This window comes from Takifugu flavidus, chromosome 2 (genome assembly GCF_003711565.1).
Source record: "Takifugu flavidus isolate HTHZ2018 chromosome 2, ASM371156v2, whole genome shotgun sequence".
Lineage (NCBI taxonomy): Eukaryota > Metazoa > Chordata > Actinopteri > Tetraodontiformes > Tetraodontidae > Takifugu > Takifugu flavidus.
The window spans coordinates 18,605,711-18,621,011 of record NC_079521.1 but is presented as its reverse complement, the minus strand read 5'-3'; the positions used below and the strand labels follow the sequence as shown (position 1 = coordinate 18,621,011).

Below are 15,301 nucleotides of genomic sequence, written 5' to 3'. Positions count from 1 at the left end.
AGGTGCAACGTTCAGATCCGCACGTAGACATGAGGCGGCGCTTCAGGCGCGGGAGAGGATCCAGCACCGGATCACCCGCATGTCCGCCGCGCTCTGGATCCCGTGAATACACTTGAATAAAAAGGTGAAGATCTGGGTGGAGAAAAGTGGCGTTTTTGCTGGCAGACGTCCTCGCCTCGGTTTATTGGTCCAGAGCAGCAGGGTGTCAGCTCCGTGACGCAAGCGCAGCGCCTATCGGCGGAGGGGCTCGCGGACACCTGACACCGCGCTCCTTCTCCTCGCGCCGGTCTTTTGCCATCACGACCACTCGTTCTGCAGTGCGGCGTTGGATGGAAGCAGAGTCCCCGCGCACATCCGCCACCATGCTGCCTCCGAAGAGCTGCCTGCCCAGGAACTACAGCTGCATAGCCGGGCTGTTCGGCAGCCTGGCGGCGGCCAACCCGCGTCTGGAGGACGGTGACGACTGCGAAAAGATGAACGGAACCTGCGAGCCCATCGAGATGCCGGTGGTGGACGAGAGACCGCGGGGCAGAGAGACCTTCCTGAAGCCCCCACAGAGTCCCAACCTGCGCCGGAGGTGCAAGTCGCTGCCAACCCCCACGGAGAGGGCAAAGTTGGAGATCTCCAGGACCAGAAGCCCGACCAGTCAGAAGAAGGTCCGCTTCGCCGATTCCTTGGGTCTGGAGCTGATCACGATCAAGCACTTTGATGACACGGAGGAGCCGGAGGTCCCGGAGCGCATTCTGGCCAAACTCTCCAACGGACCCCTGCACCTGAACACCATGGACACCAAGTTCCCCCGCGCCCCCGCGCAGACCATGTTCATGGAGCTGCAGTTCACGAACCCGGGGACGCTGCCCGGGTTCGAGCAGAGTGTGAGGGAGGTGAAAGTGCTGCTGGAGAGCGTCGAGACGGACGAGTTCAGCCTCTCCGGGATCGTGCGCGTCTTGAACCTGGCCTTCGAAAAGAGCGTGTTTTTGCGCTATTCCCTAAACAACTGGATAACGTTCATGGACAGCTTGGCTTCCTACGTGCCCTGCTCCAGCGACGGGGTGACGGACAAGTTCCGATTTAAGATCGTCACGCCCACCTACCTGGACAGCGGGGGCACCCTGCAGTTCGCCATCAGATACTGTGTCGGCGGTGAGGAGTTCTGGGACAACAATAACGGGAACAACTACAAGGTGCGACGTCACCGGTTCAAGTTGTCCCCCCGCGGGAGTGGGAGAACGGATGGATTCACTTCATCTGAGACGGTGGTGCGCGTGCGTGCTCAGCCAAACCCCGGTGTACCTTAACTATGACAGTAGCCTGTTCGTTTCTGTTCTGTCGTTTGGCAAAAGAAAAAAAAAATCCTCCACATTTTATCTCCAAATGGGGTCAGACTGAGCGTCGGAACACGGTCGGTGCCCTTTGCGGGCGCCTGGCGGGATGCTGTTGGACACATTGCCTTGACGTCGGGGCTCCGTGCAGCCCGGTGCCCTTTGGGAGGACACGTTCGCGTTATGTAACATTCACGTTCCACGGGAAACGTGCTGCGGGAACCGGGGGGGGGGGGGGATGACGCTGGGGTTTTAGGAAGGATCGGTTCGCTGTGCAATCACGTCGCAGGACGTCTCCATCACGTCTTCGCTGTGGGAAACCCGTGTGATAGATAGTTCGGATTCCAGATTTCCCGCTGTCTCCATCAAAAATGCCTTATTTGAAGCTATGATTTGGGAAGTCTTCCATTTAATTGTAACGGATTTTCACTGAACTCGAATAAGCCGCAGATGCATCAGAGGATTAATGTTGCAGCTGTATCTCTACGAAAGGCCTGAAGGCACCATCATAGCTGTAATGTAGACTTCTAGACCAGGGGACTCAAATATATTCCTAATCCTGCTTTTTAACTTCATATATTGCTGTATTAACGTAAAAGATATTTTTGCAAAAGTAAGAAGGCGACGCCAGAACCCAAAGATGATCGACTGTCGTCCCGCAGGGTTCTTAGAACAGGGGCTACGAGAAGATAACATATATTTATTTTCTAGAGAATCTGCTTGAATACACGCTCCGTGGTAATGTTGGTATTTTCCTTCTGTTCAGATTTACCTCGGTTTCCTTCAGGTCGATGTCAGATGTTGATGTTGTTTCACACAGAAGCTCCACACACACCTTCCAGTGCTCTCTAATGCAGCTGTGTGCTGTTGTCTATGCAGTCAGTGTCTTCTGCATCCACACTGTGCAACGATAGTGCCGTTCCCTCCGTCCCCACGTGACCACACGGCGACCGCACCGGTTCTATTTTTATCCCTCAGCAGCAGCTGCCCGAGCACCTCTGTTGTTTCCCGTAATCAGTCTTGAGCGAAGGTGTTGAAGTCAGTGCTGTCGATCTTTTTATTGAGTCCCACGTGCTCCCGATGTTGAGGAACATCAAGGACCAACGCGCAGGATGTTTTGCATTCCGCCGCTCTGACTGTAATCCGACCGCCACTTTCCTGTGTTTACATCATCGGTTTTAATGGGAGAGACCCGGATAAAGACAATTCCTGTAACCACTTACACGTTGGAGCGGCTCCATCAGCGTCCTCGACCTCGTTGCTCCCACAGCACCCGAGGTTGTCGGAGTGGACGAGCCCGAGTCGAGGCCGTGCCGTGCACGGAGCAGCATTCCTCTGGGAGGTCGGAGCCCAGTGTGACGTGGTCAGATGAGTGCTCTCTTATCTGCCCGTGTCCCTTCAGCCTTAACGCCACGTTTGATCAGAGGGATGCATCAATACCAACGGGCCTCTTCTGCTGGTCGCACCTTTAACCAAACACACTGTTTCGGGCTTTGCCGTCAGTTATCTTCACGTGCACAGATCTGCAGCCGCGCTTGTTTGTAACTGCTGTTGTTATTGGTGCATCGAATGAACTCGCGACAGTTTGGCTTCAGAACTCACTTGTGTGTTGATGTGTGTGTAAACCTGTTGGTGTTTTATGTCCACTGTCTTCTTGTCACTGTTTGCTGTATTTTGAAGTAGTTTAAGAGAATCTCGAAGGGATGTGGACAGTGAAATACGAGCTAGCTGGCGATCCTGCGGAGTTTAAAGGTGCAACATGCGCCCAAGCTTCGCTGGTTGCAGAAGCACACTTGCTCGAACTGGTCGCACCTGTATTTGGGACAGTTTTGCTCCAAACCGGTTCAACCGACCGTGAACAATGGAGTCTTCCCTGAATGTGAAAGCCTGCTGTTAGATGGATGCTGCTTTTCCTAAATGTGAGTTCATGGCAGGACGCAGGATGTGCAAGAATGAGCGTCGGGTGTGGAGGGCGACGGCGGCTCACAGCTGGAGCGGACGGACGACGACTGATGCTCGTTGGCATTCTCGTCAGGAACGACTAATGAATGTAGCAGACCTAGAAGAAGCAGGTCCTGATGCACTTTGAGGAAGAGCGGGGGAAGAGGGCAGAGTTGTAATTCCTGACAGACAGCAAAGCTCTTTGTTAGAGCTTCATTTCCCCTCTCCGACCCCTCTGTTCTCTCCCTGGGAACTTATAGCAATTGTTTTACACTCGCTGGATTTGTGTCCCTCTTCTGTTAGAACATCTGCTGGATGCTCGCGTACTGCCCTCCTCCTGTTTTAGTGTTGCCATCTGCATGTAAAGCTGAAGCCTTCCTTCACATCTGGTTCCTAATGTCACCTGTGTTTGTTAATGAGTGGCTAATAAAGCTAATAAATGGCTAATAAAGGCATTTGTGATCAAACTCAGGGGTGAATGAATCAGACATCGCTCTTACAAATAATCACGTGCTTCTTTCAGCTGAGTCTTATCTGTGAAGACACACACAAACACAAACACGCACAAACACGCACACACACCCCCGCGGTAGGCGGCGCCATTAGAGGAACGGCTGCAGACACGTCCCTGCTTCGATTGCTCCGGGGGCGGGGTCCGTGTAACCTTATCAATTCTATTTTCAGTCCCGAAACTTGAAACATCGAGTTCAATTTCCGAATATTTGTGTTTTTTACTTATTTGTTTTTATGTGTTGCGTTTGTAGAAAAATAAAAAATGGGGAAGGTTCCGTTTCAGAGCGTCTCCAGGACGCGACGCAAGACTCGGCTCTTCGTTTGGCGACACACACACACACACACACACACACACACACACACGTTTGTGCTGGCCAACTTCTATATTCATTTCCATGTCGAGTAACTGCTTGGTCAAACAGGAAAGAAATCCCGCGAGCATTTGTTTTAACGAACATTTCATTTTTTTGGGTCAAAAAAAGAAGTAAAACAGGTTAGAAGTAATTCCAGGTTCACGCTGTTGATGGATGAAAAAAAGTTTGTAGCCTAGAAAAAGTGGAAAACCCCTCATCTATATTCAACTGTAACCCCGAGTTTTATAGTGTTAAAACAATAAGAAATGAAGTAAAGATGAAGAAAGAACGCCACACAGAATATTGTCATTCTTCATACGACAACCACGAGATAAAACCGTCAGCGTCTGAATGGCGGCTGCTGCATTGACTGTTGGGTCAAAGTTCATTCCAAGTGAGCCTTGGCGTCTGTTTAGGTTGCTAGGATACCGGAGTGTGTGGTGTGTCTGTTTGGAGAGACCTGTGTAGGTACAGCAGCGCGTGTGTGTGTGTGTGCTTCAGATACGATGTTCTGTCCATCCGCTTCTGCTGCTGTGTCATTACGTGTATATTAACTCTGCTCTCGTGTTATTAACAAAATATATGGCTGTTTCTTGGTGGCATTTTCCTTCAGACACTAAATAAAACACTAAAATCAACAAATTGGGGTTTTTAACCAAATAGTTATAAATAGTAAGTGCAAGGAAACCAAATTGCTGCATTAGGTCGATTACCAAAACGCATGTGGGGCCAACGCCCCCAGAGAGTTCGGCGGGGAGTCGAGCACATGGTCGGCGAGCCGGCCGAGGCAAAGGTCTTTGGGTCGATGTTGAGACGCCGCGATGCTGATTCATGGACACGTAATCTCACCCATCGCTGCTGCTGGTTTAGCTGTGGCTGTTACCTTGCTGGGTTCTTTATGGATGTTGGGGGGTGGGGGGCAGAGGTCACCCCCTGTGGTCCAAGAATAACAGAGTTAAACAATGCAAATCACCACCTGGGGGAAGGGGGGGGGGGGGGTTACTCCACCCGTAATCTGATTACAAACTGCTGAAGACAGAAAGTCTGGTTGCTTAAATTATTCAGACGTTTGGTCTGATTGAGATGCGCATGTCAGCGTGAGTGGGGACAACAGCGAGAGGTCGCCAGTCGTGACCCCGGAAACGAAAAACAGGACCGAAACAAACGGGAACGCTGCCCCCCCCCCCCCCCCCACGGATCTTCCTGAAGTGTTGTCTCATCGTTAGCGGAGCCGCCCTGATCAACTATCGGAAGTGTCCGGTCCAGTTATCCACATTTATCCACATTTGCCTGAATGAAACGAGCATTTGCACTTTGAAAGCACACGTAAAGTCACATGACTTTTCTGTGCACGGCCTAAGAGATATCTGATATCTGGGCTGTGGCTCCATTGACGAGCGCATGTGGACGCCGAGACATTTCAGAGACGTTTCACTCTGTTGACCTGGGAGCAGAAACGCTGCTCTGTGTGGGAGCAGCTGACAGGAAGTTAGAAAACTACTGCAGCATAAACGTCCCCTCCGAAGAGCAACAAGACGCCTCCTGGTGGCTGGACTCATCATCCCATTACTCTGCTTTGTAAACATCCTGGTGGCGTAAATTATTTTACACCATTTTCCATCAACCTGATTTATTCCAGTTTTCATTTTTATGTTGTGAAATTGCTCATTAAACTGATCAGTGTTGGGGAGGGCAGAAGGAAGAGGGAAGCTAAAACTGGGTTAAACCTTAGAATAATGGCCGAATCCAGGTTGGCGATAAACACGTGCCGTGAAATTACATCTTAATTTAATGGGGGGGGGCAGAGGGAGATGAAAGCAGATTGTGTGTGTGTGTGTGTGTGTTGTGTGTGTGTGTGTGTGTGTGTGTGTGTGTGTGTGTGTGTGTGTGTGTGTGTGTGACAACAGCTCATATAATTGCTGCGTTAACTCTGTGGTGACCCTTTGGCCCCTCCCACCACGGCGGCCTGCTTTGATTGGCCCCTCCCCCCACGGCGGCCTGCTTTGACGCCGCGCCCTGGCGGCAGCATCATCCCGCCTCTCCCCTCCACCTGCCCCTCGGCTCCGACAACGTGACCAAACACATTCGTATCAGCGCTGGATTTCATTTTAAATCATTTATGGGAGACGGGACTCAGATGAATAATTGATGGAAGACGAACCGAGCGGCTCTGGAAAAGAAAAGCTTCCTCACTCCATGTGACTGGATCAGTCAAACCGGGTGTGTCACACCTGGAGCGGCCACCTGTCCATCACACACACACACACACACACACACACACACACACACACACACGCACACGCACGCACGCACGCACACACACACACACACACACACCACACACACACACACACACACACACACGCACGCACACACAGAACCCACACAGACGCTGGGAGAAGGTAAAAAACTTCTGGTGGTCTCATTTCCCACCAGGATGAGAGCAGGGAAACACAAGCGAGGCTGAGAGCAGACACACAACCTGCACACAACAGCCCAAACAAACAACACACGTTTGTTTAGAGCAGCAGCAAACTGCGAACATTTATCGCTGCAATGGTGGACGTTGACATCAGGATAATTCTACTTCCTGCTCTGGTGTGTTTACACATCAGGACCTATTTTGCCAGGCGCAGCAAATGGAAAATGTCTGACGCTGATGGACGGAGTTTAATCTGAAAGTATGGTGAACAGTCACCGCCCGGGCAGGAATGCAGGAGCAGAAGCCCCCCCCCCCCCGCCATCTCCACCAGCTTGTTAGTATGCAGCAGATGTCCTGGTGGGGCTCCCGGACCTTATGTAATGAAAGAAAGTTCTGTTTCATACGAGCGCGGCGGGATTTATTGCACCAGATGATATTGGACTGTAAAAAAAGCGAGGGTGCAGAAGCCTCTGCATCATAAACGGACCCTCCTTCCTTTCTCGTCCTGCCCCCCCCCTCAAGCTGCCCTCTGTCGTTCCATCCCTGCCTCTCTTCACCACCCACGACGGGTCTCATCACTCTCCAAGGGGATCCTTCTCTAAACATCTTTATACACTGCATTTGTTTCCAGGGCACCTGGACAGACCTAATAAATATGGGACTGTCTGCAGCCCCCCCCCCTCTGAGATCAGCATCAGTCTGACAAACACACCTAATGAATTTAGTGCCTCCTCGTCCTCGTCATCAACACCTCACCTGGCAGTGACGCACAGACAGGTGAGGTGTTGATGACGGGGACGACCCCAGCGGGAGGTGGGGGGGGGGGGGGGGGTTCTGGTGATGCGTTAGAACCAGCAGGTCCGTTCATGCAGGGGGGTTATTGCAGCGTTGATGAACAAGTGTGTTTGGTTCAACGATGATGAGACGTGTCGGGTTGAGATGAGGTTGAGGCGGAAGCTGCGGCGCCCGTGGCCACGGTCCAAGCGTTTAATCAATGGTGCTCTGCTGCACACGATGTCAGGGCGCATGCCTGCGCCATGCACGCATGTGTGTGTGTGTGTGTGTGTGTGTGTGTGTGTGTGTGTGTGTTGGAAGAGAGAATCAATGAGGTGAACCTCAGTGAGGTCACCTCTACCAGACTGTTTGTCCAGTCTGTCTGTGTGTAACAGGAGCCAAAGACGTCTGCGCCCCCTCGTGTGCTCAGTCAGGTGATTCAGCTCCTCCTCTCAGCCTCTTTCCTCACCGTTTCATCTCCTCCAGGTGTCACGGCGCCTCCGCGACAGTGGCACGACTGGTCCTCAGCCTCTTTTTCTCTTTGGTTTGAATGCGTTGGACAAGAAGCCCCGAGTGATTCAGCAAAACGTGACTGCTGTCAGAACAAATGTTGATTAACGTGTCAGGGGGCGTCCCCTCGCTGATGATGGGAGCTGTAGTTCTGTACTTCTGTAGTTCTGTAGCCCGAGCACGAGAGCACCGCCATGTTGGAACTAAAGGCATCACGCCATGGAGCCGGTTTCACCCGGCTGGACCGTTTTTATCAGGTCTGCTGCCCTGAGGCGCTGAGCTCTCACCGGGTCTAATGACATAATGATGCTGCTGCCCTCTCACGCCTCTCTGGGCGTCTGGAATCTATCTGCACACGCTCCGTCACGCCTCCCGCTCGCCCCCCCGCAGACAGCCACAGGTCACATGGAGCGACTGTGTGACTCCAAATGTTGCCTCTGTGATGCACAACACACTCCCACAAACACACACACATGTATGTGTTTGTGGGAGTGTGTAGCAACCTACAGATTAATGATGTATAATTATTATTTTCACAGCCAGATCAACAATGACGTTGTTGCAATGACGTCATATAGCCACAGATACCTTGTCAAATACCTTGAACTGAAATTATTATGATGATCAATATATATTAGCCTTCAGCATACATTGATTGACTTTATATCATGCTGTTATTGTGTGTTATTCCTCTTGCCAGTTTCAGGCTTCGCCAGTTTGAGCACATGAAGGTGCAGCTGTGTGATGCGCTCAGCTGATGCCTTTCATGCATGTGTGCACACAGTCCGCACGCGCACGCGATTGCGATTTAGAGCACTCTCTGCTGCCCCCTCGTGTCCACAAAAGTATAATCTTTAGACGCTAAAGGTTAAAATGGTACCAGCAGCAGCAACATGTCGCCATTTCAGGTTCATCATCCCTCAGGGTGGCAGACAACTCTCACTCTAATCCGCATTTTCATTACCGGGCAAAAGCTGTTTATAGCATTTTTACTTAATCTCCAGGGAAATCACAGCATCCAGATGTAGAAGACCGACAAAGCTGCACGTTCGTTTTAAAATCTATATTAGTTTGCGTTTCTTTGTAATGTGCTTTCAATCTAACATTGAAAATAAGTTGTTGTTGTTGTTGTTTAAAAAAAAATCTAATCAGAAAAGACATGAGGAAATTTTGAGCCGCTCTTTACTAATTTTAACTTGACTTTTGCGTGCTGAGTTCTGTTGGAAGGGGAAGGGGCTCAGCCCGGATCTGTAGTTCTCCGCATCCGCCTCACGGGGGCAGCAGAGTAACAGTTTTGGGCTCCTCTCCGAATGCGAGGTAAAACATGGAAATATACAGTGACCTCATCGTCTCAGGCTTCGAGGAGCCGGATAAAATTGCAGTTTAAACGCACTCGCCCTCGGCTCCCCCTCCTCTCAATCTCCCTGCCTCATTCTTCGTCTCTCTCTGTCTTGAGGGGAGGGTTTGGATATGGAAGGACTGCTCCCCATTAAGGAGACTGAGGGAGATGTGTTGACATGAGGCCAGCTCAGCTCTCCCTCCGAAGAATGTGCTGGCATGGACACGGGGCGCCATTCACATGGAACTTTAATTCATTTACACAAAACCCTGAACAATCATAAAAGCAGACCTCACTGTTGAGAGCGAACAGCTCACTGGAATATAACAACCTTTAACCTGAAATTAGCCTTTCTTAATAATCACTCTTGCAGAGATTGTGTGTGTGTGCGTGTGTGTGTGTGTGTGTGTGTGTGTGTGTGTGTGTGTGTGTGTGTGTGTGTGTAGAAATGGGCAGTGAACGAGGCTTTAATGCAACTTGCCAAGTTTCCCCTGTGGACAGCAGCTGTCTAGTAGCAACAGATCCTCCTGAGATACTTTCCCACCCTTCATCTCAGCTCTCCTTCTTTTTTCCCCTGAGTCCCAAAGCATTTATCAGAGAGGAAATGAAACAATGGATCCTCCCAGTCTGCAGGTCAGCAGCAGCTCCTCCAACCTGACGGTAAATCAGTCAGACGGGGACCGAGGGAGGGCGAGCGGAGCTGCACCAGGCTGCAGAGTTAAAGGTGTCTCCACAGGATGGAGGACAGGGGAGATTGATTTTGAATTATTATCTGTGGAGCCGATGCAGAAAAAACCCCGGGATGATGCATTACGGGCGTCTGCTTCGCTGGAGGAGCTGCTGATGGAATTTTTTATCTTTCATGTGAGCCAGCCTTTCACCACACTCGGCTCTGTTGAAACAATAAAAATTCCCAAACGCCAGTGTGAAACGCCGAGTCTCTCCACTGTGACCACATGCATTTGCTATTATTTTACATAGCATTGTTGCTACATTCAGGATTACACAGAACAGTTTGTGCATCTGTAAGTGAGAGAAATTCAGACAGAATTTACCCACTAAAAACTGAGGTCTCCTTTTCATATGAGCATGGCCAGCTCGGCCAGAACCGCCTGTGTTACCGAACTGCTTAAGACGTGTTTGCATTCTGACCCGTGACCTGTTTTGGACCCGTCCCGTTGCTGAGTGTGCAGGAATACAGACTTCCTCATCCTGGCAAAGCTGGCTGCTGCAGAGCTTTTCACAGTGTTCTGTCCTCAGCATCCCAGTTAGGTTCCTGTGTGTGTTTGCACATAAAAAAGGCATCAAGACTCCACAATAACCCCCCACCCCACCCCCACCCAGAACAACCCTCTCTGGATATCCTGTTGCTTTCCCCCTTCTGTCCAACAAACCCCAACACACAGCCCTGTGCACACGCAGCATTAAATCAGGCCCCAGGCATCAGTCAGTGAGTCGATCCTTCATGGGAAGCTTGTGCTGATGAGAGGAGGGAAAAAGAGCAAAAGGGCGAAGAAAGAGGGGGACAGATGTGGGGACGATGTAATGCTACGATTATGGTGATGGATGAGGGAGAAGATGCTGGTGGACGGCTGCGCCCAAAAGGCAGATTCTTCGTGTGCACGGGAACGTGTGAAAGAAACTATCACGAGGACCCCCCACGCAACGACAACACACCAACGTGTGCGGCCGTTAGAGGTTCAGATGAGTCCCTGAAAGACGGGGAGAAACCAGCGGTGGACGGTGGGAGTGATGCTGCTCTGCTTGGAAACGCAGCAGCACGCGGAGGGCCTCGGCACAGCTGGATTATCCTGATAGCACAGGGTGGATATCAGAGCTGCAGGAGGGAAAGGAGAGAGGAAAACAAAGCAAAAGCAACTGCAATTCATCGATGGGCCTGATCCGCCTGCCACGTCCCGGAAGGGTCCTATCTGACTGTGGGGGGGGGGGGCAGAGCGGTAGGAGAGCCAGAGGGGTTCAAAACAGTGGAAAAAGAGGGAGGGCAGAGGCTCCAGCGCAGGCCTGCACGACTGGCTGCGCGCTCGTGTTCTGCTTGGCCGCCTCGGCTGGCTGAATAAACAATCCTAATTGGCTGTGGAGCCCCTCCAGTCTGGGGCTCCGCTCGCTTTCATCTGTGGGAGCTGTGGGAGAGCTGAGGTGAGGCGTCGCGATAACGCACATGTGCCGGATCACTCCGCGGCCCAGCAGCCCGCAGACAAACTTGACTCACGCACGAGAGGATGTTTGCAACGTCGTGTTCTCTCGGCGTCGTGTTCTCGGTGACGCACGCGCGGTCGCACATGAGCGATGCAGAGGCTGCGCAGCCACCGACTCTGCACATCTGGAGGAGCGCGTCTCACAGTCACCATTCATGAAGAGACGCAACAAGAACTAGACGCTCAAACAGCGAAATTCCCGGATGTTGTTTGGCTTGTGGCTGAATCCCAACACAGGCTCTGTCACAAACACAGCAGCAGCCCATCGCGGAGCGGCGAAGGTCAACTCCTCAGGTTTAGTGGATCTGTGAATGACCTCTGACACGTTGAGCTCATCTCAGAACAGTGAGAGGCGTTTGCGCGTGAGAGACATCTAGTGGTGAAAAGAAGAACAGCCGTCAATTAAATCATTCAAACCAATCAAAGGGCGAATTAGCGTGACAGAATTAGAGTAACGTGACATAATCAGATACCAGGAACCACATGAGGATCCCGAGTGATTTTAGATACGTAAATCTAAAAAGAAAAAGAATACTTGATTCTATTCTCTCAGGAATAGTGAAGAATTCCTGTGATTGTTTTCTTGCTTCCATAAACATCAATGAGGTTCTCGGGTGACAGAAATGTGTGTCTGGGTGAAACGAGAGAGAAGAAAGAGTTTTTATAGTCAGACGACACTCTGGCCTGGCTCAGGAAGGAAAAGTGTTACAGCGGTTGTCATGGAGAGGAGTGGAAGAACAGAGTCAGGACTGGGATGAACAACTACTCTACGTTTGTGTTAAGAACTAAACACACACACACACACACACAACACACACACACACACACGATGCTGTCGTTCCCACATTTCAAAACTGTTTCACAGGTTTGGAGGTTTTAAAAGACGCACAATTGTTTCCTCGCTGTCTTCCAAGACGTGATCTGGTGATCGGGAATTCACGGTTTGTTCCTCTCGGGAGCAAAGACCTGAATGAAATGATGGCTCCAGCCTGACTCCATCCATCCACCTCTGTTGACCTGCCTTTATGGGGGTGTGGTTGGGGGGGGGGGTAACCCTAATGGACTGATGGGAGAGGATGCTTTCACAGGACAAGAGGGCAGTGAGCACTTTTTTCCAGGGAACTCAAACATGTCGTGTCATCAGCCTTTCCCTGGCAGCAGAGAGAAAGAGAGAGGGAGGGAGAGGGAGGGAGGAAGGAGGGAGAGAGGGGGAGAGGGGCTGGGGAGGGAGATGAGAGGGAGAGAGGAGAGGAGAGAGAGGGAGGGAGGAAGGGAGAGAGGGAGAAAGAGGGAGAGGAGAGAGGAGGGAAAGAGAGGAGGAAAGAGAGGGAAAGAGAAAGGGAAGGAGAGGAAAGGAGGGAGGGAGAGCGAGGGAGAGGGAGAGAGGAGGGAGAGAGAGACGGGAGGGAGGAGAGAGAGGGAGGGAGGAAGGGAGAGAGAGGGAGGGAGAGGAGGAGGGAGAGAGAGGGAGAGGAGAGGGGAGAGAGGAGGGAGAGAGAGGAGAGAGAGGGAGGGAGGGAGGGGAGGGAGAGAGGGGGGGAGAGAGAGGGAGAATGAGGGAGAGAGAGGGAGGGAGGAGGAGAAAGAGAGAGAGAGAGGGAGGGGAGAGAGGGAGAGAGAGGGAGGGAGGGAGAGAGGGAGAGCCCGAGGGTGAGCTTCTTCCCAAGGTGGCAGGCAGCCAACTAAAACAGCCGACTCCAGTAGGTCGGCACAGGAAGGTGGGGGGGGGGGGTGGGGAGTGTATGACTGTGTTTGTGTGGATGTGCCTGTATGTGTGTGTTGTGTGTGTGTGTGTGTGTGTGGTGTGTGTGTGTTGTGTGTGTGTGGTGTGGGTGCTTATGTGTCAGGAAGGGGTGCTGCTAAAGTCCTCAGGAGTGCACCCTTTGCTTCTCAATGTTCCCACTTGCTCCCCAGCCGGGGGCTCAGGCTCGGAGGGTCGGGGGGGGTCTTTACGCTACATTCCTTTCCCATTATTCCAGGAGTGTCTCACTGTCCCCAGGTCTCTGCTGTGTTTTCCTAGCACTGTGGGGGCGTCCTGGTTTCTTTCTTCAGCTCCATATAGCTGAGCTGAAGGTCAAATGTTTATCATCAAGTGTCCTGAGAGGAGGCTCACACCTGGCTGTGCGCACGTATACGTGCATGTGTCATCGCACGTCATGGCAGCGAGAGACGGACAAATCAGCAACATCCCAGATGTCCAGTTCCGGCTCACTCCTGATCCTGCAGGGAAAGTTCTCTCTTCCAGCCTCAGCTGATTTCTTGTTGTTTCCTCGTCACTTCCTCCCCTTTCAAAATGTCCTCTTCTTGTTTCCTCCTCTTCCTCTGGGTCTCAGCGACTCGAGGAGGGAGGGAAATTCATCGGATACAGACTTCCCCAGCTCTCAGACGGAACCGAGGCGGAGCGGGGGAGACTTCCAGGACTGACTGACAAGTACAGGTGAAAGTGGATTAGGTCAAACCCGTGTCACACACACACACACACACGCACACACACACACGTGGAGGCTCCAGTCAGGCTGTGCCACTCTGGGAAAGAGGACAAAGGTCAACTCCAGCTTTGATGGGTTGGCTGCAGGAAAAAGCAGAAGCGGAGTTTCAGCTCCGTCTTCTCCCACTTTATATTCCCTGGAAACCCGGAGACCTGCCTCAGCAGCGCACGTGTGGAAAAGCTTTACGTGGTGAAGACGGAACATCGCACCTCACCCACGTCGTGGGGGGGACACACACCTATTTTGGTGGAATGTTTATTTGGAGTCTAAATGAACCGTCTCCCGGTCGAGTTGAATGTTGTAATTTTTTTTTTTATGTTCCAAGGAAACACATTCCTCCATCACACCTCTGACCCCGGAGAGGGCCGAGAGATCCTGCAGAAATAAAAGAATAAATAAACAGCAGGGGGAAGGTCCAGCCCCCCTCTCTGTTCTTCTCTTTTACACTTTCTCTTTGGTTTGCTTTGATAAACAGTTTCCTTTTATCAAAAGAAAGTAACGATATCTAAAAAGCAGGAAATAATCAAAGCGCTAAATGTAGATCTCAACGGAGCCGGTTCTCTGCTCCAGTTGGTCACATCATGATCTGGTGCTTGTTTACTTCCTGCGTCACCTCCCCGTGATGCATGTGCACCCCTGACTTCCTGTGCAACAGGATGCTAACCCAGGCGAGCAGCCCAGCGCAGCTATTATTCCTGGCACTAACGTGCACAACCCAGATTTAACCTGGACAACAAGCACCAGATGTATCGACGCACGTCTGGAAATCACAGCAAACAACAGGAAGACGTCAGCGTTCCCAACAGCTCTGGATTATAAGGAAAACACGGCAGAAGGTGTTGATCAAACGGGCGACTGTGAGGGCGAAGGAGGGGCAGTTGTGAGCGCTCCGTGCCCTTTTCCTCTCTGCCTGGGGGGGGGGGGGGCTAATCAGGCAACATGAGAGAAAACATCTGTGTTAGGTGTTCTTGAACCGTTTGGCTGTGACAAAATCAGCTGCTCAGGAAGGATTAGGAAGGTTGGAAAGGCCGTCGGGGGGGTGGGGGTGGACTCTCTTTACGAGTATCCGGTCTCTGATAGAACGAGGAGGTTTGTTTTTTTACAAATATAGTCATGAATGTGAGAACGGCCGAGAGAGCGAGGAGACTGTCGGCTCACGTGTGGGGAGACGTTTGGAGTGATTTGTCTGGTTTCTGCGCCGTGATCAGACCGGGTAATTCCAGACACCTTTCGGGTCGTGTTTACATTGCTCCACCACAAGTGTGATTTTCTGAAAGGAAACGGAGAAAAGGATTCCGGATTATGGGGGATCTTTTCTCTTGGTCGCCTTCTGCAGCAGCAGAACGTTCTTTAACGACAGAATATTCTCTTACGCTCTTACTGACACGTCCACGTTGCAGGAGGTCTCTTTGGAGAAAGCTC

General features: G+C 51.5%; 1 protein-coding gene across 1 annotated transcript; it reads left to right on the top strand.

Moving 5' to 3' along the window:
* Window positions 1-93: 93 nt before the first annotated feature.
* Window positions 94-3,730, top strand: LOC130517074 (protein phosphatase 1 regulatory subunit 3E). The gene is given in 2 exon segments (XM_057018681.1): window positions 94-1,206; window positions 1,209-3,730. Coding segments are annotated over 2 exon segments (921 nt in total). The 5' UTR covers window positions 94-329; the 3' UTR covers window positions 1,253-3,730.
* Window positions 3,731-15,301: the final 11,571 nt, after the last annotated feature.